The sequence below is a fragment of the Papio anubis genome, chromosome 7 (assembly GCF_008728515.1).
Source record: "Papio anubis isolate 15944 chromosome 7, Panubis1.0, whole genome shotgun sequence".
NCBI classification, from domain to species: domain Eukaryota; kingdom Metazoa; phylum Chordata; class Mammalia; order Primates; family Cercopithecidae; genus Papio; species Papio anubis.
In genome coordinates this window covers 153,748,451-153,772,136 of record NC_044982.1, presented here as the reverse complement: position 1 = coordinate 153,772,136, position 23,686 = coordinate 153,748,451, and the positions used below count along the sequence as shown (strand labels likewise).

Here is a 23,686-nt window from a genome sequence, read left to right as displayed (position 1 = left end):
AATCACCCTGTTGTGCAATCAAATACTGGTTCTTATTGATTCTAACTATGTTTTTGTACCCACCGCCTGATTTTTAAAAAGAATCTGTAGCTAGGAGATCCCTGCTCATTGAACATTTAAGGCTTTAGCAACAATGGTGACAGCACAACATCTTATCTAAAGGTGGGCTTAGTACATTTTACTTTGTAGTTAGTAAGACAAAGAGAGCTTCCTTTTCAAATATCGGGAGTACCTTTTTTAGATATGTGAACACATTCTGTGGAGTTTGCTTTTGGGAGAACTTTACACCAGGAACGATGGTTGCATATGTTACGTCAAATTTGCATTTTCTGATGAAGGAAGCTGCTCTGGAACAATGGCTTTCCAATTAGAGAGCACAAGGGGTTTAAGGAGATTTTTGTTTTTAACAGGCAACTGTTATTGAAGGAATAAATATATGCAATAAAAAATTTCAAATGGAATTTTGAGACAAATGGCTACTGTTGAGATTCCTAATGGGAAGAAGGGTAAGCTTCTTCCTCTTACAAAAATACCAGGGAATTTCTGGGAATTAAAGAACTCTGAGCACAGTTCTGACATCGGGAAGATTTTACATTGTCTGTGGCAAATGTCAAAAGCACTTTGATGTAAAAGCAAATATATGATCAGTATAGCAAATAGATCTGTAATGAGAAGGAGCTGGGCCTAGAGATCCAGCTTTTTTTAAAAGGCCTTTTTTTTCTTTCTCTCTCTTTTTTTTTTTTTTTGGTAATAGCCTTTTCCAAAAAGTTGCAATCAGCACAAATTGCAAAATAAATCTGTGAGCCAGGTGAGGCCACTATTGGGCATATTATTTATTCTTTTGTCATCAGATGAAGTAATATTTTCTAAAGTAGACACACTCTTGCATAGTAAATCACTTTCCCAGTTGGATGATTCTGCATAGATTAAGAGATCAGGATTACCAAGAATATCCTTCTCAAAAAGCCCGACACCATCAGGAGAAAGATGCATTTAGCTGCATTTATTTAAGCCAAATAAATTTATAGCATTCAAGTCTTTCTTCTAAAAACCATATTTTGTGGACCAATAGAACAGAATAGAGAACCCAGAAATAAATCCACGTATTTACAACCAACTGATTTTTGACAAAGGCACCAAGAACATACATTGGTGAAGGGACAACCACTTCAATATACGGTGCTGGGAAAACTGGGTATCCATCTGTAGAAGAAATAAACTAGACTTGCTATATCTCTTGACGTAAACAAAAAATCAACTCAAGATGGATTAAAGACTTAAATGTAAAACATGAAACTAGCAGAGGAAAACATAAGGGAAACACTTCAGAACTATGGACTAGGCAAAGATTTTATGGCTAAGACCCCAAAAGCATAGGCAACAAAACCAAAAATAGACAAATGGGATTATATTAAACTAGGAAGCTTCTCCACAGCAAAGCAGAGTGAAGAGCAATGCAGAGTGAAGACACAGCCTGTTGAATGGGAGGAATATTTGCAAACTATTCATCTGACAAGAAACAAATATGCAGAATATACCGGGAACTCAAACAACTCAACAATTAAAAAAAAAAACCATTGAGAAATGGGCAAAGGACAAGAATAAGATATTTCTCAAAAGACATACAAATGCCCAACAGGTATATGAAAAAATGTTTGATGTCACTAATCAGGGAAATGCAAATCAAAACCACAATGAGATATCATTTTAACTCACTTATAATGGCTAATAGCAGACAAAACAATAACAGATGCTACTGAGAATGCAGAGAAAAGGGAACTTATATACTGTTGGTGGAAATGTAAATTAGTACAGTCATTATGGATGAAGATATCTCAAAAAAAAAAAAAAAAGAAGGTACCACACATGCAATGAGAGTGCTATGTGGCTCTTCATGAGTGATGGGTACAGCCATCTGCACAGGGAGGTGCATCTTAGTCACCAAGCGATGGGGCAGAAAGGGGAAGAAGTGTAGGATACTGACACTGGTTATATGGTTTGACACAGAGTTGGAAATTCTTTATTTTTCAGCCCTTTTAACCGTGGCAATTTAACTTCTGCCTCATAAGGTTGTTACCTTCACTTTATGGATCATAAATGGATTCACAAGAGGTTCACGAGAAGGAAGTGGCAGAGTTGGGCTTCAACACAAGGTCAATGTAGTCCCAAAGTCAATAGTCCTCTAAGTGTAGCACATTGAGTAGAGATTAAAGACTGTCAATATTCTAGCTTATCAGAAAGTGTTTTTAAAAATAGAAAAAAAGAAAAGAGAAAGACAGGATTTCAGTAATTTTGCAGAAAATATGAAGGATAAAGAATCAAAGAATGTGACTTTACAAGGAAGAGAATAGGGAAGGGAGTGAGAGGGAGGCAACTGTTAGAAAGCATGCAGTAAGTACAAGATTGATCTTCCCAGAGGTTTTCTAATATAAGGGCAATACCATATATCCCACAGAACAATGATGAAGCAGCTGAAGAACCTCATAATACAGTTGTTGTATATCAGGGTGACCCACCTGACCCCAATCTGAGATAGCCAGTCTACCTCTTTGTGAAAATGATGAATCCTTTATAGGTTTATTACACAACTAGATAGGCACGGAGACAGTTTTGAGATTGCAAGTACAAGGAGGAGGACATATTACAAGAAGCTGGGGAAAGAGGGAAAGTTGTCAGTAAGGTGGATGAGGTGAGAGAGAAAGATAAGGACAATGGAGAAAAACAGTATCTGACTCAGACAGAAGAAGGCAGGAGTTTCTTTGTGTTTGTAAAAGACTTTAAGAGACCATGAAACCAAGCAGTGCTGCTTTGGGGCCCAGGTGAGAAAGCATGCTTGCTGTTAGAGAAGGGGCCATTCTCCCCCACGCCCCATCTACTTCATTCCCTAAGAACTCAAAATGGTCATTGCAAAAGCCTGCTGTAACCAGCATAGCACCATTTTAATGCAGGGCACCAGAGGCCAGAACAAGATGCTGTGAGGAGGAGGATAGAGGAAAATACGATTGGTCCAATTGGTGAGCACAAATGAAACTTCAGGAAATATTCCGGGCACGGTGGCTCATGCCTGTAATCCCAGCACTTTGGGAGGCTGAGGCGGGTGGATCACCTGAAGTCAGGAGTTCAAGATCAGCCTGGACAACACGGTGAAACCCTGTCTCTACTAAAAATATAAAAATTAGCGAGGCATGGTGGCAGGTGCCTGTGATCCCAACTACTTGGGATGCTGAGGCAGGAGAATAGCTTGAGCCCGGGAGGCGGAGGTTGCAGTGAGCCAAAATTGCGCCACTGCGTTCCAGCCTGGGCAACAAGACTCTGTCTCAAAAAAGAAAGAAAAGAAAAGAAAAGAAAAAAGAAGGGAAGGGAAGAGAAGGGGAGGGGAAGGGGAGGGGGGGAGGCGGGGGAGGGGAGGGGAAGGGAGGGAAGGGAAGGGAAGGGAACGGAAGGGAAGGGAAGGGAAGGGAAGGGAAGGGAAGGGAAGGGAAGGGAAAAGAAAGAAAGAAACTTGAGGAAATAACCAAAGGAGCTTTTAAGAGGTGAATTAAATCCTATGTAAGGCTGGACACGGTGGCTCACGCCTGTAATCCTAGCACTCTGGGAGGCCAAGGCAGATGGATCACGAGGTCAGGAGATCAAGACCATCCTGGCTAACATGGTGAAACCCCGTCTCTACTAAAAATACAGAAAATTAGCCGTGTGTGGTGGCAGGCGCCTGTAGTCCCAGCTACTCGGGAGGTTGAGACAGGAGAATGGTGTGAACCCGAGAGGCAGAGGTTGCAGTGAGCCAAGATCTCACCACTGCACTCCAGCCTGGGCAACAGAGCCAGACTGTGTCTCCATTAAAAAAAAAAAAAATCCTACATAAACAGGAAAGAACTAAGATTCGATATCATATGTACTATTATTATTAATGTGGCCTCGCTGGAACCTATAAACAACGATTTCTGGGTTATTAAGCTTATATAGGACGAAGAAGGAGTAAGTGATACAGAAAAGGATATAAAAAATAAGAAACTTGATGAAAAATATTTTCTTTTCCCAAAGAAAATAAAAAACATCCAAATGAAATGGTTTTCTTTGGAAGGTTTGCTATCATTGGATATTTTCAAGTGCATGTTGATGACTATTTGATAGAAATTCTAAGGAAATTCTATTTCCACAGACCTGTAAGTCCTTCTTAATACCTCCCGCTCTCAGATTCCAATCCATTACTAGATCTGATTGATTTTACCTCTGTATGAAAGACCAGATGCTTGGATGAGTTGGCCTTCAGAACCGCTTCCATTCTGAGCTAGTATTTTGTGTACATTATGTTATACAATCCTCTTGGAAAGGCCAAGAATGTTTGCTCTCTTAAGCTATATTCCATAATACTACAAATCACAAAATTTTCATTTCAAATACAAAGTAGACCCCAATCATCAACTTTTTTTTTATTCAGTTAGTTAGACCATTTAATTCCTTAACACACATAATTTGATCCACTGATACTTAAGGGATCAATCAAGTGTTTCTAGTCCCAATACTAGCCATTATATTCTTGAGAGCATAGGATCATATTCAGCATATATAATGCAGTTTTCCATGTTGCCAACTCCCATTCTCTGAACATTACCAACGACAAGATCCCTGTGTAACCCATATTTAGACTTATAGAATAGCGGGACAATGAGAAATCTTTCCGCAATCCACACTTTAGTGTTTCCCATGAGCCAAGTGCAAGGGTTCAATTACATCAGGATTTCTATTTCAAAATCGGGGTGCCAACCCACAGGGCTGGACAGGGAATTTGTTACACTGAGAACTTTTTAGATGGAAAGGATTTTTCTTACCACATCTGCTTTAAGTAGTAAAACTAGTTTCCTTTCAGAGAAGGGAACGACTTTTTTTTTTTTTTTTTGAGACAGGGTCTCACCCAGGCTGGAGTGTAGAGTGCAGTGGCATGATCATGGCTCACTGCAGCCTTGACATCTGAGGCTCAAGCAATCCTCCCACCTCACCTCAGGCTCCCAAGTAGCCGGGACTATAGGTGCGTACCACAGTGCTCAGCTGATTTCTGTTTTTTGGTTGTTGTTTTGTTTGTTTGTTTGTTTGTTAATTTGTTTTTTTAGAGAGAGGGTTCTGCCATGTTGCCCAGGCTGGGGTCAAATTCCTGGGCTCAAGTGATCCGCCTGCCTTGGCCTCCCAAAGTGCTAGGATTATAGGCCTGAGCCACCATGCCCAACCTGAAGGAATTATCCTTTAAGTGCTAGGATGTCAATTATGGAGACTTCCTAGGTTATTTCGAGGGAAAGAATTGACATTCTGAAAGAAAACCCCCTCACTCTTCTAAGTGTTTTACCATCTATTTTCTTCTTTCACTACTTCTATTTTGAAAGAAATTCAAGAAGGCAGGTAGCCCTTAATTCTCTATATCTCTTCACATTTCCTTTGCTTTTAAATCAAGAAATGAATCTTCAAAAACTAAGCTTAGAACACTTTACACAGTGTGGGCTACATATTTTCTGGCCTGGCAACTGCTAGGTATGGCCTCAGTGAAGTCAAAATTTAGTACATATTAAAGCAGAGAAAGCTGAAAAACAGCACTCTTCCCATCCCACATACACACTTAGAAGAACTTTTCACATGGATGTCAAAATCATCCAAGAAATTCTCACCCATCTATTGTTCCCTTCAAATAAAGGGTTCTGCCCCAGTCAAATTTTTTTTATTATTGTCAAAGTTGAACTGAGGCTACAGTGCCTCAAAATTCCATAATGCCTCATACTTTCTTAAGGAATCTCACATACATAATTTTATTTAAATAAGCAATTTATCCGAATATTGTAGCAAGATCAATATGTAAAGATGTGAGACATACGAATTTTGCTGAAGGAAGTTTGAGAGAAATAGTCGGTTAGAGGGCCCTCAAAGCAAATGGTACATTTTCCATTTAAAAATCATTCCTGAGGTCCCCCCAGGTGTGGTGGCTCATGCCTATAATCCCAGCACTTTAGCACTTTGGGAGGCCGAGGTGGGTGGATCATGAGGTCAGGAGTTCAAGACCAGCCTGGCCAACATGGTGAAACCCCATCTCTACTAAAAATACAAAAGTTAGCTGGGCATGGTAGCGCATGCCTGTAATTCCAGCACTTTGGGAGGCTGAGGTGGGTGGATCACAAGGTCAGGAGTTCGAGACCAGCCTGGCCAAAATAGTGAAACTCTGTCTCTACTAAAAATACAAAAATTAGCCGGGCATGTTGGCAGGTGCCTATAGTCCCAGCTACTTGGGAGGCTGAGACAGGAGAATTGCTTGAACCCAGGAGGCAGAGGTTGCAGTGAGCCGAGATTGTGCCACTGCACTCCAGCCTGGGCGACATAGTGAGACCCCGTCTCAAAAAGAAAAAAAGAAAATCATTCCTGGAGTTCCCACTACTTGTCAGCCTTTTTCCTCCACACTATTTCACATGGATAATTTGTCTTTAAGCACCCCTAACCAGCCTCTTTATATTTCCTTTCTTCTCACTTGTAATCCTGCCTCTTTGCTGTCCCTATGAAAATTCACTCTAAAAATATGACTAGCTATGGATCATTTCATTCTTGACTATATATGTTAGCCATCACAGCAAGATTTTCATTTGCAGGGTCACCCTGTCAGTAGAGAATGACGGTTGTGGAGTCAATTAAAGAAATCTAGCTTCACTTAAACAGAAGTATTAATATGGTCAGGGTCTTCGTAGACAGCAAGGTCCTAACGCTTCTGCCTGCAGCTAAGACACTGCTTAAGAACATCAACAGTGTTTCTGCGCTTTGGTTCTGAAGCAAAAGATGAAGGAACAGTCTATGTCTTTAAATAATTAAGATAATTACTGCTGCTTAGTGATCACTCACCACGTACTGGCCACTCTTCCAAGGGCTTTACCTGTTTTAACGCATTGATTTTTACAGAAAAGCCTATGAAGTAGGTACTATTATTATCTCCATTTACAAGGAAGAAGCTGAGGCACAGGAGGGTAACTTGTCCAGGGTCTCACAGCTGGTAAGCTGCTGAGCTGCGATTTGAACCCAGGTGCTTTGACCCAGAGCCCTGGCTCTTGAAATTCCTTACAGGACTGATTGGGGACAATAGGTCTCATTCAGAAAACACGCCTACTCATTCACTAATTCCTCTTCTTTAAGAATATGGAGCACTCATACCATGTACAACTGGTTTAAGACTGATCAATCTTCACATGAGATGGTTTCTACCAGGGCAGGGCAAATTAAGGAAAAAGCAGTGTCAGAAGGCTTGGATTCAAGTCCAGCTTTGCCAATTACTAACAGTACTCTTGTGCAAGTCACTTAACCTCTTTGCACCTCAGTGTCCTCATCTGTAAAAATGCCTTTTGTTCTCCTTACTTGCAGTGCAATTCCATAGTCCCCCCTGCAAAGAAACGAAACCCACTCACCAAATTAATTTTCTAGGTAGACAGTAAATTCAGGGCACAAATAGGATCAGAACCCAGATTTCCAGAGCCAAAAGAGATACTACAAGACAGTAAGGGGTGAAAACAGGCAAAGGAAATGGTGTAAGAAATTTAGATATGAGAAGGCTGGGTGCAGTGGTTCACACCTGTAATCCCAGCACTTTAGGAGGCTGAGGCAGGTGGATCACTTGAGGTCAGGAGTTTGAGACCAGCCTGACCAACAGGGGAAAACCCTGTCTCTATTAAAAATACAAAAAAAAATTAGCCAGGCATGGTGGCGCATGCTTGTAATCTCAGCTACTTGGGAGGCTGAGGCAGGAGAATTGCTTGAACCCAGGAGGCAGAGGTTGCAGTGAGCTGAGATTGTGCCATTGGACTCCAGCCTGGGCAACAAGAGTGAAACTCTGTCTCAAAAAAGAAAAGAAATGTAAATATGAGGCATCTACGGGCAGGAAGAAGTCAATCCTTCATCAGGAATACAAAAAACTAGAAAAAAAGCAAATGAAGTATCAAAAATAAGTAACAGCACTGAATGTAAAAAAAAATTTCAATGAATGAAAAATGAATGAACTAATCGATGCATATTATTTCCACTTCTATTCTGGAAGAACTTTCACTGTTAACTTAAATGGGACCCAGGACACACTCACCTCTCCACTCCAGCACTTCCAAGGCTTTTCCATCTGCTTTGATCCAAACATTATTTGCACTTAACATGTACCCTCTGAGGAGGTGCCTTTAATCACTCCCTCCTGGCCTGTGTATAAAGGCAAAAATTTTCAACTTGAGACTGTCTTGGGCTTTTATCTGCCAGTCTCAATGGTTTATGATGTCTCCATATCCTGCTCTGGGTCTCAAGTCTGTTTAGCTACCTCTGTCAGATTGCTTTGTCCAATCCTAACCATGCACATGAACTTATACTTTTGATTTCCTTGAGGCCCATGCCTCACAGTCTCTAGGGCAAGGGTTTCCTACCCTCCTTACCCCCTAGCACAGCTTTAGGACTATACTGCCACGGTTAAAATCCCAGTTCTTCCACTTAGCATATTACATAGTTATGTAATCTTTGCGAGCCCTAATTTCTAATCCCTAAAGTTAGTCAATACCTGATAGACACATTGGCATTTAGAATACAGTGACTGGTACATAGTAGGTGCTATATAAGTAGTTGCTACCATTATGTGCTGCAGACCCTCATTATCCAAGAATAGAATCCCAATACGCCCTGTATTCTTTTGGCAATGAACCTTTTGCAATGTATTGTTCCTCTTTGATCAAAGGCTCTCTAGAGGGAAGACTGTCATTGTCACCATCTTTGTATTCCCTGCAGTACATAAAACATGACACATATTCAGTAAATAGTGGATTAGAATGTAATTATCTAAAGAAACAAATCCAACCTGCATCTCTGCCTGAAAATCCAAGCATATTATTATTTGTAGCCAGCAATAATGATTAATGATAGCTTGATCTTTACTTTCCAATAAACACAACAATTAAAGTAGATAATAAACTCATAATTAGGAACAAAATTGGCTTCCCACCATTAGAACATATATCAAGGAGAGAAAAATACGAAAAGTATAAAAATTCAATAAGAGAATAAAATAATACATTGATACCAAACTTTCCATTAAAAAATCAAATTTAAATGGCAGTACGGAATGTGAAAAGAAAAAAACTTTTGATGCTCTCAGATACTAAACAATGGAAAAAATGGATCTATGAAATGTTGATCCATCCCTGATAGGAAAATGAAAGGTATGATGTCAGGATTCTAACATAAACTGAAAAAAATGTATTTTTGCTCTTCCCTTTGCCTGAACTGGCCCTGAATCTTTATGACTCAATCTGGCACTACCTTCAGGTATCTTCTCAAATGATGCCTCATTAGAAAGGCTTCCTTGGTCACCCAATTTAACACAGTGCCTACGGCCACCATCACTGTTGAGTCCCTTTCCCTGAGGCATCTGTCTCCATGGAACTTGCCACCTGCCATATTATATGGCTAATGGTTACATTCTGTCTCTCCCCACAACTATAGAATGTAACTGTCATGAAAAGAGTTTTGTTCACTGCCATGTCCTATGTTTCAGAGATTAACTAGAAAATCATGGGTGATCAATAAAAATCTGTCCAACGAGTGAATCACTTCTTAATACAAATATTAACAAATATATACGGAAAGTGTTTAAAATAGTGCCTGGCACATAGTGGGCCCAGTTAGCTATTTATAATAAGAACAGAAATAGTAGCATTCCTTCCTTGATTCTTTTTGATTGATTGGTAACAAAAGTCTTCTGCCTTGAGTGACTAGAAAAAAGTAGAAAGCCTTAGATAAGCAAGGAGCTGGGAGGCAGCTTTGAAATCAGGAGCGGAAATACTTACTTTATTTAGGGGACAGCTGGAATTTACTAATCTGCTCTGTAGTACAGCATGGTCAAAGAGCAGCTTTAGTGGAATTAACATAACAACGTGGGAGGAAGAACAAGGCGGGAATCAGAACGCTGTGGGTAAAAACATTGCTTGGAAGCCCAGGGCCAGAGCGCAGCGTGTCAGTGAGCAGAAGCCACCGCCATGACTCAGTCCACCTTCTTACCTAGATCAGCCTTCGCCTGGGCAGGGTCCAGATGCGGAGATGTGAAAAACGTGATGCCACCAGGCCTGTGTAAAAAAAGAAAATCAAGGCTTACCTGAAGTAATTTGCACATTAGGTGCATATGTGTTGCTGTGTTTCTTATATTTATTAGGTAGCTTATTTGAAGGGGCTTTCAGAAATTGGGGATCACAACGCTGACCCTTTAAGGTCGTCTGGAGTAAGTCTAGGGAACAGACGATCCTGCCTCTTCCATGAGATAACCCTAATCTCCCACCTAAACTACTGCATAGCATAGGGTAACCAACCACGCTGGTTTGCCTATGATTGAAGAGTTTCCGGGATGCAGACATTTCAGTGCTGAAACCAGCAAAGTTGCAGGCAAGTCAGTACCAGTTGGCCATCCTGTATCCTTGTAAGCCTGCGTATGCTCATCTACTTAGTGTTCACACTGCAATGAGAGCAATCATTTAAAACAAATCTGGCCACATCGTGCCTCAGTTAGTCACACACAGCCAGATCCCTTCAGAGGCTCTCCTGCTGCTTTTTCTTTTTCTTTCTTTCTTTTTTTTTTTCAAGACAGAGTCTCGCTCTGATCGCCCAGACTGAAGTGCAGTGGTGTGATCACGGCTCACTGCAACCTCCGCCTCCAGGGTTCCAGCCATTCATCTGCCTCAGCCTCCTGAGTAGCTGGGATTACAGGCAAGTGCCACCACACTCAGCTAATTTTTGTACTTTTAGTAAAGAGGGACTTCACCATGTTGTCCAGGGTCGTCTCGAACTCCTGACCTCAAGTGATCCATCAGCCTTGGCCTCCCAAAGTGCTGGGATTATAGGTATGAGCCACCACGTCTGGCCTCTCCTGCTCTTAAGACAGATTTTAGCCCTTATCATGGCCTGAAAGGCTCCATGCGGTTGGTTGATTTTTCCGGCTTAATTTTTGCACCACGCCCCAGCCAGTTCCCTTTTGGGGGCTCACATAAGGCCACTCCCTTCTGCTGTAAGGGTTCCTTGCATGGTGTTCCTCCTGCATGGAATATGATACCCATCTGTCTTTCACATAGTTTTGCTTCTAAAAAATTTTCAGATCGTTTTACTCCTAAACTGTTTTCATATAGCAGCTCCATAACTGTCACTTTTTCTGAGATGTCTCTCCTGCCTCTTCTGAGCAGACAAACCGTCTCCCACGGCCTTTGGGAGCTGTAGCCACTGTTGTCAGTGCCCACCATATACCCTTGACGTCACCTCCACACACCAAAAGCTGCTCGCTGCGAACACCTGTGACTTTCTGCCCGATGGCTTTTTTCTGCACGTGGAAGCACCTTCCCCAGCACACAGGATGGCATCAGATGAGATTAGAGCAATGGGTAGGAGTCAGATCAGGGAGACTTTCGGGGCTGTGATATAGAGTCCAAATTTTATTCTAAGTTCAATGGAAAGCTATTGAAGAGTTTTATACTGGGGAGAGACAAGATCTGATTATATTCTTTTCCTTCTTTTCTTTTCTTGTTTTTTTTTTTTTTGAGATGGAATTTCCCTCTTACTGCCCAGGCTGGAGTGCAATGGCATGATCTCAGCTCACTGCAACCTCTGCCTCTCAGATTAAAGTGATTCTCCTTCCTCAGCCTCCTGAGTAGCTGGGATTACAGATGCCTGCCACCACGCCTGGCTAATATTTTGTATTTTTAGTAGAGATGGGGTTTCACCATGTTGGCCAGGCTGCTCTCAAACTCCTGACCTCAGGTGATCTACCTGCCTCAACCTCCCAAAGTGCTGGGATTACAGGCGTGAACCACCATACCCGGCCCGTGATTATATTCTTAAAAGGTCACTCAGACTGCCACATGGAAAATAGATTGCAAAAGGGCAGATCTGGAAGCAGAGAGAGGCCAGTTGGGAGGTTAATGTAAGAGCCAAGATTATTTTTCTAGACAGAATCACTGGCAGTACAACTGAAAGCATAATAAAAAGTGGCTTTTTCTAACAGCAGCAGGAGCCTTCAAGTCTAGGGTTAGCTGCAGAAAGCAACTTACCTGAGAGGCCCTCTGAAGTCTGGCTCATTCAAGTGGGTTCTTAGAAACGGGTGAAAATCTTACTCTTTTCATGCATAAAACAGGGATAATGAAAAAAAAAAGTTTGAGAAACACTGTCCTAGAATCTCAGGCAGGCTGTCGGCTCATTTTTAGGGCCATCCATTGCTCTTAAGCTGGCCTGGAATGGCCCCTGGCCTCCTGGACTAATAGCCCTAAACCTGCCCTATCACCTCACATTTCTTCGGCTCCGTACAGACACTGACTAATTCACCTACTCAGCGGGAAGATGGTCCAGTAAGATAAGATGGTCTATTTTCAAGTCAGCCTCTCTAAACACAGATACTCCTGTTTGGACACCCTCGAGGTACACAAGTGAAGGAAGGAAGTGTTAGGAGTTGCATAGGGTAATGCAGATACCATGCATCTCAGCGGGATCTCTCCTTCCAGGTTTCCTGCTTCTCTTTCTGCCTAGGCGCCATCTACCTCTCACCAGATGAATTCCTATGTTTTCAACAGAGCCTAACCACAAATGTCACCTACCCTGGAAATCCAGGAGGAAAAAATATTATTCCTTTTTTTGAGCATCCAAAGCACTCTATAAAAATAGTATTAACAGCTACTGTTACTTGAGCACTTGTGGCAGGCATTGTGATCAACATTTTACCTGAATTATTTCATTTAATTCCCCCATTGTTAACCCCTTTTGACAGATAGGAAACTGGGGCTTAGAGCAGTGATGGGGCTTTGCTCAATGTCAGAAAACTAATGAATAGTACAATGAAGATTCAACACCAAGCAGCCTCTTCCCCTCTAGACCTTAAATACACCGTCCTATGACTTACACCACTGTATTATAATCAGCAGTTCACGTGCCTCTTTCCTCTATTACTTCCACCATAAATGACCAAGGCCTGCTGTCATGAAAAGAGAATGACTTTTACAATCAAGCCCTGTTGTATCACTTTAGGATATTACTTACTGAGACTCAGCTTCCTCATTTATAGAATGGAGAAAAGAAATGCCTACCTAATAGGTTGTTGTCAGATAAAATTAGATAGAACTTTTAATGCACTTACCACAGTCAATGGCACATAAACGCTCATTCAATTAAACAAGTATTATTTGAGGGCCTGTGGAATGCCAGTCCTCACGATGGACACTGAGGATGCAGAAATACCAAAATGTCTCTCATGGAGCTAACATACGAGAAATTTAATACATGTTGATTGCTCTTACTTCTTGAGGACAGAGACTGTGTGTTACTCAACATCAAATTTCTGTAGTTCAATCATGCCTAGCATGGAGTAGATACTCAATAACATTTTAGTGAATTAGTAATAATGGGTTACATAATTTCATAGACCCAAAGTAGTGGGGATTATGAATGACTGTGTCAAATTGGTGGGTTGACATTTATCAAACAGTAGGAAGAACTGAAAGCAAAGTGCAAAAATAGCATACCCAGAGGCTGTATGCACTAAATTCATTTAAGCATAGAGCTACTACTGAATAACTCTCAAAATATTCTCAGGACAAAATGGAATGTTATAACCTGAACAATATAGAAATAATAACATCTAATACTCAGGAGGTGGGGATAAAAGGTGGGGAGGAAGTTTCAAAAGTGTTACTCTTTCAAGAAAGAAAGTCAACTGATATTGTCTAAAGAAGACAGTAATTTATAAAAACAGCAGTATAATCACAATGACTTTAACTTCATGATACTTTTTTTGGCCAGAGAAATTTTTTAAAAATATATGTGTCTCAAGGATATATCTTGAAATAAGGTAAACTTATTGGTTTGACCATTCTTTTAGTTTCAGTTCAGTTTCTTTTTATTGCTTGAAATTCAAGAAAAACTAATGTATTGTTTTTGTTATAAACAGCATCGCTATTCACTTTTATAAAAGCATTTCCACCTAAACATCCATGCAGGTAGATTCATAGGGACACAGACAGACAGCTGTCTGAAATGATATTACCTAAGGTTAACAATTGGAATGATAGTATTTGAGATTATTTTTAAAGTTTATCTTTGTAACGTAATACCTTATATGAATTCTTGTAATCAACATACATCATTTTTTAAAAAAGTATTTCCTACACTTTCTAAAGAACAAATATGGCAAGATGTAGTTAATTCTTCCTGCTAGGAATATAGATCATTGTTATTTTATTCTTTTTTACGTTTCAAAAATGATTTTAAAAAATTCACAGCAGACTCTACATCCATGAGTAAATTTCTTCCCTTTTAATTTAGATCTTTTTTTTTTTTTTTCCCCTTGAGACAGTCTCACTCCTTCACCCAGGCTGAAATGCAGTGGTACAGTCTCAGCTCACTGCAACCTCCGCCTCCCAGGTTCAAGCAATTCTTGTGCCTCGGCCTCTCAAGCAGCTGGGATTACAGGCAGGCACCACCGCACCCAGCTAATTTTCATATTTTTAATAGAGATAGGGTTTCACTATGTTGGCCAGATTGGTCTCAAACTCTTGACCTCAAGTGATCGGCCCACCTCGGCCTCCCAAAATGCTGGGATTACAAGTGAGAACCACCGTGCCCAGCTATAATTTAGACCTTTTTTTACTTATGTTGCAAATCATATCCTGAAAATTACTTGAGAATCCAGTTGACAAAGCAGAAAAGACTATATTATTTTGAATGCTCTTTAGAAATGTAATCTGCTTAATAAAGAGCTAATTAATATGCTATGTTATATGTGTGCTTACATTGTTAAAGGTTTTTACATAAAGAGCGAGAGATTATGAAAAGCTTCACGACATCACACTATGTCTAATGGGGTCGTTAAGATCAGGATTTTCAAACTAAGTGGATTTCTTGTCCTTCTTGTTTAAAGCGTGATTATTGAATGTTAGCATCTGCTTGCTGTGGTAAATGACAAACTAGAGTAATCCAGTTCTTACCCCCAAGTTAAGAACCATAATTTAAAATACACAACAGTTGCATAGCCGTAATGTTCTGGAGGTTGTCGATAAAATACCTGAGCTACCTGTTTAGGTGCCATGGCAATATCTTTTTCCATTTATTTGGGAAAGGTTTGGGAGAAAAGTTGGTACTCCTATTGAGTCCTTAAAATAATTCAAGGAGTCTATTGTTTCTTGTAGAAATTCAGTACTCTCTGGATTTTGTATTATTATGTTAATATTATGGAAGATGTTTTCTATTTGAGTGAAACACTGCCTGTGAAAATTTTAATTACTGTTAATTCCAATTTAGAGAATAGAAAGTAAATTTTTGTTTCCTTTACTTTTTAGAAATGTCTTCTTTCAATGAAAATTTGTATTCATTATTTTTTTTAATGAAATAAGAATTTTTTTTTTCTTTTTTTTTTTTCCAGACTTTCACTCTTGTTGCCCAGGCTGGAGTGCAGTGGCACGATCTTGGCTCACTGCAACCTCTGCCTTCCAGGTTCAAGCGATTCTCCAGCCTCAGCCTCCCGAGTAGCTGAGATTACAGGCATGTGCCACCACACCCAGCTAATTTTGTACTTTTAGTAGAGACAGGGTTTCACCATGTTGGCCAGGCTGGTCTCGAACTCCTGACCTCAAGTGATCCTCTCACCTCGGCCTCCCAAAGAGCTGGGATTATAGGCATGAGCCCCTGTGCCCAGTCAGGAAGAAGTTTTTTATAAAACTATATTCATGAAATATATAATAGGCACAATTTAATTGTGCCTATTAAATTCTATAAAAATGTAGGTTGGAATTTCTGTTCTACGAGTTAATAATAGTCACAGGGAAAATGATGGAATCTTAGATTTAAAGAAAACTTAGACGTTATTCATCTCATCCCACCTCCTTCCCAAGGCTGGGCCCTCTCCTTCAATGAAACCCTTGTGAATGGTTCTCCAGTCTCACCTCGAGCTCTTCTATTGCAAAGAGTTCTCTGCCTCAAAAGGAAACCTCACGGCCTTCCAGACAGCGATAAATGTAAAAAAAAAGACTCTCCTTTTCTAAGTCAAAATCTATTTCCATTCATTTATTTTCACTGGTGCTTTTTTCTCACTTCCAGAGCTGCAGTGAGTATATCTAACTCCTTTCCTGCCCAATGGCCCTTTAAACAACTGACCACAAATCATGTTTCCTGACACACTTTCTCATGCTGACCAAACCATCCCAGGCCCTTCAGCAAGCCCTCAAATGGAAGCGTGTTCAGCTTCAAAAATCCTACATATCATCTGACTGTTCTCTAGTTTGTCAATGACCCTGCTACAAAGCAGTGCCGACAGTTTTAAATGTTCCCCCCAAAAAAAAAAAAAAAAAAAAAGTGAAAGTTTTTCCAGGATCACAAATACAATTCTTACAACTGTCACTTTAAATTATTAGAAAAACACACCTTAAACTGCCAGATTCTATCTTACTATCTCTTCACCTATCTTAAGTTTCCGTTTCCTCTTCATCATGTTTTCCTTTCTTTGCAAATTTGAAGGCCATTCTTAAGTTTCTCTTGGTTGTGAGCAACTGAAACTGATTTTGGCTACCTTAAGCAAAAAGAGAAGCATATTGAATCTCATGAAATTCATGGGCAGTTTCATAAAATCAAAGAAAGAGTAGAAAGGCCAAGAGTTGGAAGAAGAGAAAGCAGAGTCTTCCGGTGGCCTCTGCATCGGACTCACAGGTATCTCCCTGGAGCACTTCTCTTACTGTGACTTAACTCCAGTGACTCTTAGCCAATGCAATCCTTCAACCCCAGACTCCAGGCTTGGGGAAGACATTCCATCTGGCCCACCTTGGATCAGATTTCCAGATCCCTGGTTTAATAGTCCTGGCCAGGAACAGAGTCATGTCTACAGGGACCCCACACCTATATATACTGAAGTCATTCCTAGAGAAAAGAAAGTAGATGTGAACAAGGCAGACATCCCCAGTTGCTGTACTTCTAAAAGAAAGTAATGTTCAGAAACATGGATATCAATCTATGTTTACTTTTATTTCTCCTTGTATTTTCCCCTTTGCTTAACCCCCACTAAGGCAGGTATCAGTATTGGTATTCATTGCATCAGGAGAGGTATGTGGTAAGGAGAAAAAGATAAATAGCCTGTGATTATTCCTGGATTGTGTTTCTCAAAATTCTAAACTCTCAGAACATAGGGAATTTCTTGAAGGATGTAAAAAGGAGTGAGATTTACCCACATAAAGAGTCCTGAAGAACCCTGAAAAAAGAATTATCTCCCCAAGGCTGTTGGGAAAGGAAGGCAAGAGGCTTGTGGACCCTAGAGGAAGGGCACCCAGGCCCTACTTCCTGGCAGTGTCCCCAGAGAGGTCACATGACCCTAGAGCCCTGTGTGCTATGTCTAGGTAAGAAGGAACCACAGGAAATGTCCACAAAAGAATTGTGTGGGTCAAGCTCCAATTGGACACAGCCACAGATGACTACAACTGAGAGAGCTGGGAGAGCAGAATTACTGAGTGCTACAGAGTAACCTGTGCAGTCTGATGCCTCAATGAGCAGAAGGTCCCTCTTCCCGTGCCATGGCACTATGTCAGTCCCCCCGAGCCTTGACACAACTCCGGGGAGAGTATAAATACTGAGAAGGACTGAGGTTAAGTTTTCCACCTTTCCAGAAAGACGAGGCTTGAAATAGAAGTGAACATGATTTCTAAAAAATAAAGAGATAATTTTCATATACCTATCTTTGTAGATGGAGATTCTTATCTGCAAGGTTTGAATGAAAATGGCAGGAGCAAAATGAAAATTGAGTAGTTCTGCTTCCTCGCTGTCTGTGAATTTGGCCCATCTTTTTCAAGCAGCTGGATTTGTACATCATGCACTGATTGAAATGCTAAAAGCCCTCTTTTTAAAAAGTAGACTTTGGCCGGGCACTGTGGCTCATGCCTGTAATCCCAGCACTTTGGGAGGCTGAGGCAGGAGGATCACAAGGTCAGGAGTTCGATACCAGCCTGGCCAATATGGTGAAACCTCGTCTCTACTAAAAATACAAAAAAAAATTAGCCAGGTGTGGTGGTGCACGCCTGTAATCCCAGCTACTCAGGAGACTGAGGCAGGAGAATTGCTTGAACCCGGGAGGCGGAGGTTGCGGTGAGCCAAGATCGTGCTGCTGCACTCCAGCCTGGGCGACAGAGGGAGACTTTGTCTCAAAAAAAAAGAGTCGACTTCGCATTTTTTCAAATCCTCTTGTTATTCATGACCTTAGTGTTCCTGAAGCTGTTGCCCTGGGTCCATGTCATACCTTTATATATATAGTCTTAGACTATATCTCCCTTTTCCCTCTTCCGTGTGTTTCTTCCTTCTTAGATTTGGTTCAAGCAGAAGCTCCCTACACAACTAGTTTGGAGTCTTCAGCTACATCTCCCTTTTGCTTTATCATTTGCCAAGTTTTTGACTATGATATCAGAATTCTGTGGTTTTTTAAAATAAATTATGTTAAGTTCCTGAATTTAGCTAATGGTGCTGCAATGTGGCAGCTATCGATACATTCTCACAAAAGATGGAAAAAAAAAAAAAGGCAAGACCTACAAACTGAGTCTGAGAGTTGACTGCCTTCATTTCCGTAGGCTGCAGGGCTGTTACTTCCTAAAGAGAAGTTGAGTGATGTAATGAACAAAGCCCAGAGAGTCAGGTGACCTGGATCTATTCTTGGCTGTGCCACTGACCGTGTGTAACCTTGGGCAAGTCACTTTTAATCTTCCATCTCAGTTTTCTCCACTGTATAACTAGAAAAATATCTTGTCCCTTAACTAGAGAAAATTTGGGCATAAGAGTTGCTGTTGCTTGCTGTTTGAAAAAAAATTAAGGTTATTTTTTTTTTCAACCTACCATAGTTTTCCGTAAGACACTGCGGTATCACGGAGTTTCACTTCTTCAAATAATCATGAAAATTAGAATTAAATTATGTTTTCAGAGCTTAAAATTAGGACCAGCCGAAAATAAATCAGAGAGTGATCTTAACACAAGGCCAGCACCTCCATTATGTGCGATATGTTTTATTCATATTTACTTGGGGTTGGATGGATAAGAAAGAGGGAAAGCCCAGCTATTCTCCTGTAAGTAGAAGGTAGAGGATGCTACAGTAGAAATAGAAATAAAGAGAGATGGGGACATTGGCAAACAAGGACAGGACTGATGCCAATTCTGTAGATGAAATCCATTTTCTGCAGAACTGTAGGCTTTTAAAACATTATTTGCAAAGCTCTCCAAATACGAGCTAGGCTTAGAAAATTTTCTAAAGTGGCTGCCTTCATCTAAAAAGAGAAAGTATAATAATTTTAATGCTTAAAAAAAGCAACTCTTGCTTTTCACTATATTCATACCCAGCATACTGAACTTTATTTATGGTTTATCCTGCTTTGAAAGTTTAAAACATTATAAAGCCAGGAATGTTCTCTGTGGCTTAGGCTTACTAGAGCACAGATAGAAAATAGAATGCAAGCCCAGCAGGTAAATACTATCCAGATTCCATTGAGAGCCGGCCCCTTAAGCAAACACATTAACCTCTATGATCTTTGATTTCCTCATCTGCAGGAGAGGTACAGCATCATTTACCTACCTCACAGAGGAACCAGCAGATTACATAACCAAAGAAAGGAATTTGGCCGGGCGCGGTGGCTCAAGCCTGTAATCCCAGCACTTTGGGAGGCCGAGACGGGTGGATCACGAGGTCAGGAGATCGAGACCATCCTGGCTAACACGGTGAAACCCCGTCTCTACTAAAAATACAAAAAAACTAGCCGGGCGAGGTGGCGGGCGCCTGTAGTCCCAGCTACTTGGGAGGCTGAGGCAGGAGAATGGCGTAAACCCGGGGGGCAGAGCTTGCAGTGAGCGGAGATCCAGCCACTGCACTCCAGCCTGGGCGACAGAGCGAGACTCCGTCTCAAAAAAAAAAAAAAAAAAGAAAGGAATTTAAGTCTTCTGTATTAAGCCAAGGACGGACACAGAGAAAACATACAATTCATGCTCACTTGAGTCTTGCCCTTGGAATAGACTTTGAAGACATTTTTCTCAGAATAGAACATCAACAAGTTACATGGACTCCACGGTGTAACGGTGAGAAATCAGCTTTATTAGTACGCACAGGTCTGAGGCCATAGGGATGTGCTTTCGGTCAGTGAAGAGATCAAAGCAGCAATGCACACTTTGAAAATGGTAACAAAGATTTTACTCACTGCCTCTTGGGGACTGAACACATTTAAACATAATAATGTTTGCCCAGTTGTAATTCTCACAGAGGAGGAAGACCATTAAACACTGTGACAGCAATTCCTCCCAAATACTTTCTCCATTCTGGCTCAGCAATCCTTACAATAGCAAAGAGCAAAAAATCTGCTCTTTAATACTTAGAAGTATTATCTTCTCTACTGAAAAGAGACTGAAAAGAGTTCTTGAAACTCTAAAGAAGAGATTTTAGAGAACCTGAGACAGTGCTACAGTCACCTGTGTGCTGCTCAAAAGATGGCATTCATTCAATTTCCTTTGAATTCCATTTGTGCTAATATTAAGATTTTGGAAACGATGAGGTTTCACAAAATTACTATGGTGAGTGAATCACCAGGGAGGGCTTCTCCTAATAAGTAGACAGTTCTCTTTCTCTTTGAAAGGTCCATATTTTTCCTTATGTTTCACAGAGGACTCATTGGAGAAAGCACCTAGGCCTAGATGAATGTGGATAGATACTCATGTGGGAAAAAAATGGAAAAACAGGGCAACTATGGCTAAAGGAGTGTTTAACAACAAGCACTGCTGTCTGACGCATTTCTGGATGTTCTCTGAGCTTCTTTAACAAAAACATGAACTAGAGCACTCATACTGGAAAGCCTGTGGCAGGGGTGTGAGTACTAGCATCGCGGCAGCAGCATCATAATGGTGTCTCCTGCCCCACTTTTACAGCCTTGTCTATCCTCCCAGTCAGCATTCTGGCTGTCCCTGCTACTTCTCCATTAATGCCCAGATCCTGATGACAAACATGAATGTTAAAAAGTCCTGGCTACCTCCAAAATATCTTCCCCAATAGCCTGTCACGTGGAAGACCACAGTAAAAACGTGTTTAATTTGAAAGGTGTTCATCATTAGCAGTGACCTATGACACTTTACAAGGAAGAGACAGGCATAGTTCTAATAAGATGGAACACAAAACAAGTCAGTATCAAGTTAAGGAAATAGGAGGTGTGTTGGTTAAAGAAAAAAAAAAAAAAACTTAACTAGTAGTCTGCTTCCTAGAGAGATGCATTACAGAGATCGTGGTCATTTCAGGGCAGTGGGGAGGTAAGGATGTCCACAAGGAGGATCAACTCTCTTCTCTCTCCCCCATCCTCAAACATGCACTAAGGCAGTATTTGCAGAAAGCGTAAACACAGAAATCCAGATTACTCTGGGAGATTTTTTACTCTTAGCCAGGGAACTTGAGAAAGGTAAGCGAGAGGGAATGCTCTGTTTCTCAGACCCTTGCTTTTATACGCTGACAAGGTAAAGAGGTTCGTTTCTTTCTTTACTTCTCCCCGCTTTAGTAATTACTATTTTACAAAGCATGGGGCTGATGCTTTGTCAGCACTTCAGCACAGACGCTAAATACAGAGATGCTTCAGTTCCTCCACAAGGCCAGCCTGTTGGTGCAAGTTTATAGCTGCTGCAGGAGAATACAATTCCCATGGTTTAGCATCTCTGCAAGATCAGGCAAATCAGATTAACAGCTGTAATTCTGTCAACACAGGCTGGGACCTGTTGAGAATTAAGCTGATATTTAAGACAGAGACTATGTACATGTAAAAATAATAGCTACTATTAAAACCAGGTCCCAACAAGAGATTATGAATAACCCCTAAACATGGTCATACTACCAACAGTAGCATCACTGTAAGATATGAAATATCCATTATGAATTTTCACACTGATACAAATAAAGTTTTAATAAGAAAACCATTAAAGGCAAGATCATCTAAAACACACCACAGCTTGGGATGGTGTGCATGAATCCAAAACTTTAACATAAAACTAGACTTTGAGGCATGGTATATGAGACAGGAGAGAAGGATTTCCCAATTTTCTATCAAGGATACAATATTTACCATCATCATATCAAGTTCCAGTCTGCCCCCATTCCTCTTCCTCTGGGAACAGCTCCACCAATTTTATGTCTGGAAAGGGAGGATGACCAGGATATGATACCTACCCTTAGACAATCATAATCATAGGTCCTATGGGACCCCATTTCCAAGGCCAAAGCGTTTAGTCTAGGCAGGATTAAGCCTGTGACAAAGGCTTCATCAATCACAGTCAGTGCATTGAACACTCAGTGAGAAAGAAACAGTCTAGGATAGGGCCAGAGGCCTGGAAATCTTCTCTAAAGCTGCATCTTTAACGTATCTCAACTAAGAATCTGCTAAGTACTTGTGAAGGCTGGTGAGAGAAATGCCTATCCAAACACAGGTGGGTTCAATAGTGCAACCCCTCTAAGATGTAGTGCTATGAGGAACCTGAAGACTGCCATACCCCATTTGCATCAGCTCTGACACCTAAAAAGGATAAAGACAATGGAAAAAAATGCATAATTTTTAGGGCCAGAGACTGGCCTTTATTATCCTTCTTGGCTAGTATTATTAATAGCAGTTACCATAAAATCCCCACTTACGTGCCAGAAACTACTGAGCATTTTACCTATATTATCTTATTTAATCCTCACACCTTCTCCTAAGAGACAGGTAGTATTATCCTTATTTTACAGATGAGAAATTAAAATTAAAGAGGCAAGGAACTTGCAAAAATCACTGAGCTAGACAGTGGCTGGTCCAGGATGTGAACCTATGTCTGACAGGTTTATGAGTTTAGCCATTACAATATACTGTCTCGCAACTCTTCTCCATTGTTTCCCTCCATTGAGGCCATTGCTTCTTTGTTCCTGCAATATGTCTAACTATTCATTGGTCCTGCTCCTGGACTGTAACACAGTTGAGAGAAAGGAGACTAGTGTTTAGGTATCTGATCAAGAAGACCTGAGACCTCATTGATTCATTGTGGAAGCAACATCTTCCACAATGACAGTTAATCTGGTATGCAATTCTCAGCTTTACTGTTTTCCCTCCCAAAAAAGGGTTAATAAGTCTGTGATCCAAGAGATTTGCAGTAAGCCCTAGAAACAGCTGAGCAACGGTTGTTGAATCCCATTGGTGTGCCTATAAGATGCTACCTGGTGTAGACAACAGAATATAATTCTCTCTCCCAGGAATTTAGACGCCCCCACCCCCACCCTGCCAACACATACAGAAGGTGGCATAGCAGATGATGACACTTGTCCCATATGCAAACATGAATAGTAAACATGCTTTAGTACGGCTGGAGTTACTGTGGCAGAAAGTCAGGTTGTCTGCTACTCGACCTGGTCTTCTTAAAGGATTGGGTCTGGACATTCACCTCTCCGTGACTGAAATTCCCATTTTTCCACAGGTTCAGGCTCCGCATTCAGCCCATTCAGAGTGTGTGAGTGCTAACGTGGAACTCTCCAGGAGACAGCAAGCAGAAATGTGGATGATTAAAATAAAGGGTTTTCTTTGGCAATCTCAATTGCAAATGAGGATAAGGAAAATCCTCCCAGCTCACACTCTGCTCCCAGCTACTTGTCCTTGAGTTAAATGAGGGCTTGGCTCTG

The 23,686-nt window shown here is 40.9% G+C and overlaps 1 protein-coding gene and 1 long non-coding RNA gene across 7 annotated transcripts in view; one reads left to right on the top strand and one right to left on the bottom strand.

The window, feature by feature from the left end:
• Window positions 1-23,686, bottom strand: part of FMN1 (formin 1) — a 419,748-nt gene that overhangs the window by 395,151 nt on the left and 911 nt on the right. For 5 of the 6 annotated variants that reach the window (XR_004185219.1, XM_009209842.4, XM_031668863.1 and 2 more), the window contains exon 3: window positions 10,042-10,106. Coding sequence is in view for 1 of the 6 variants with exons in the window: in XM_031668866.1 (XP_031524726.1) it covers window positions 10,042-10,106 (65 nt within the window). In the remaining 5 variants the exon portion in view is untranslated. Of the gene's footprint in view, window positions 1-10,041; window positions 10,107-22,109; window positions 22,179-23,686 lie in introns of all 6 variants that reach the window. The other variant, XM_031668862.1, reaches the window with a different exon arrangement.
• LOC103885712 lies at window positions 20,014-23,601 on the top strand. The gene is made up of 2 exons (XR_648964.4): window positions 20,014-20,094; window positions 23,485-23,601. It is a non-coding gene; the product is annotated as an uncharacterized LOC103885712 (long non-coding RNA).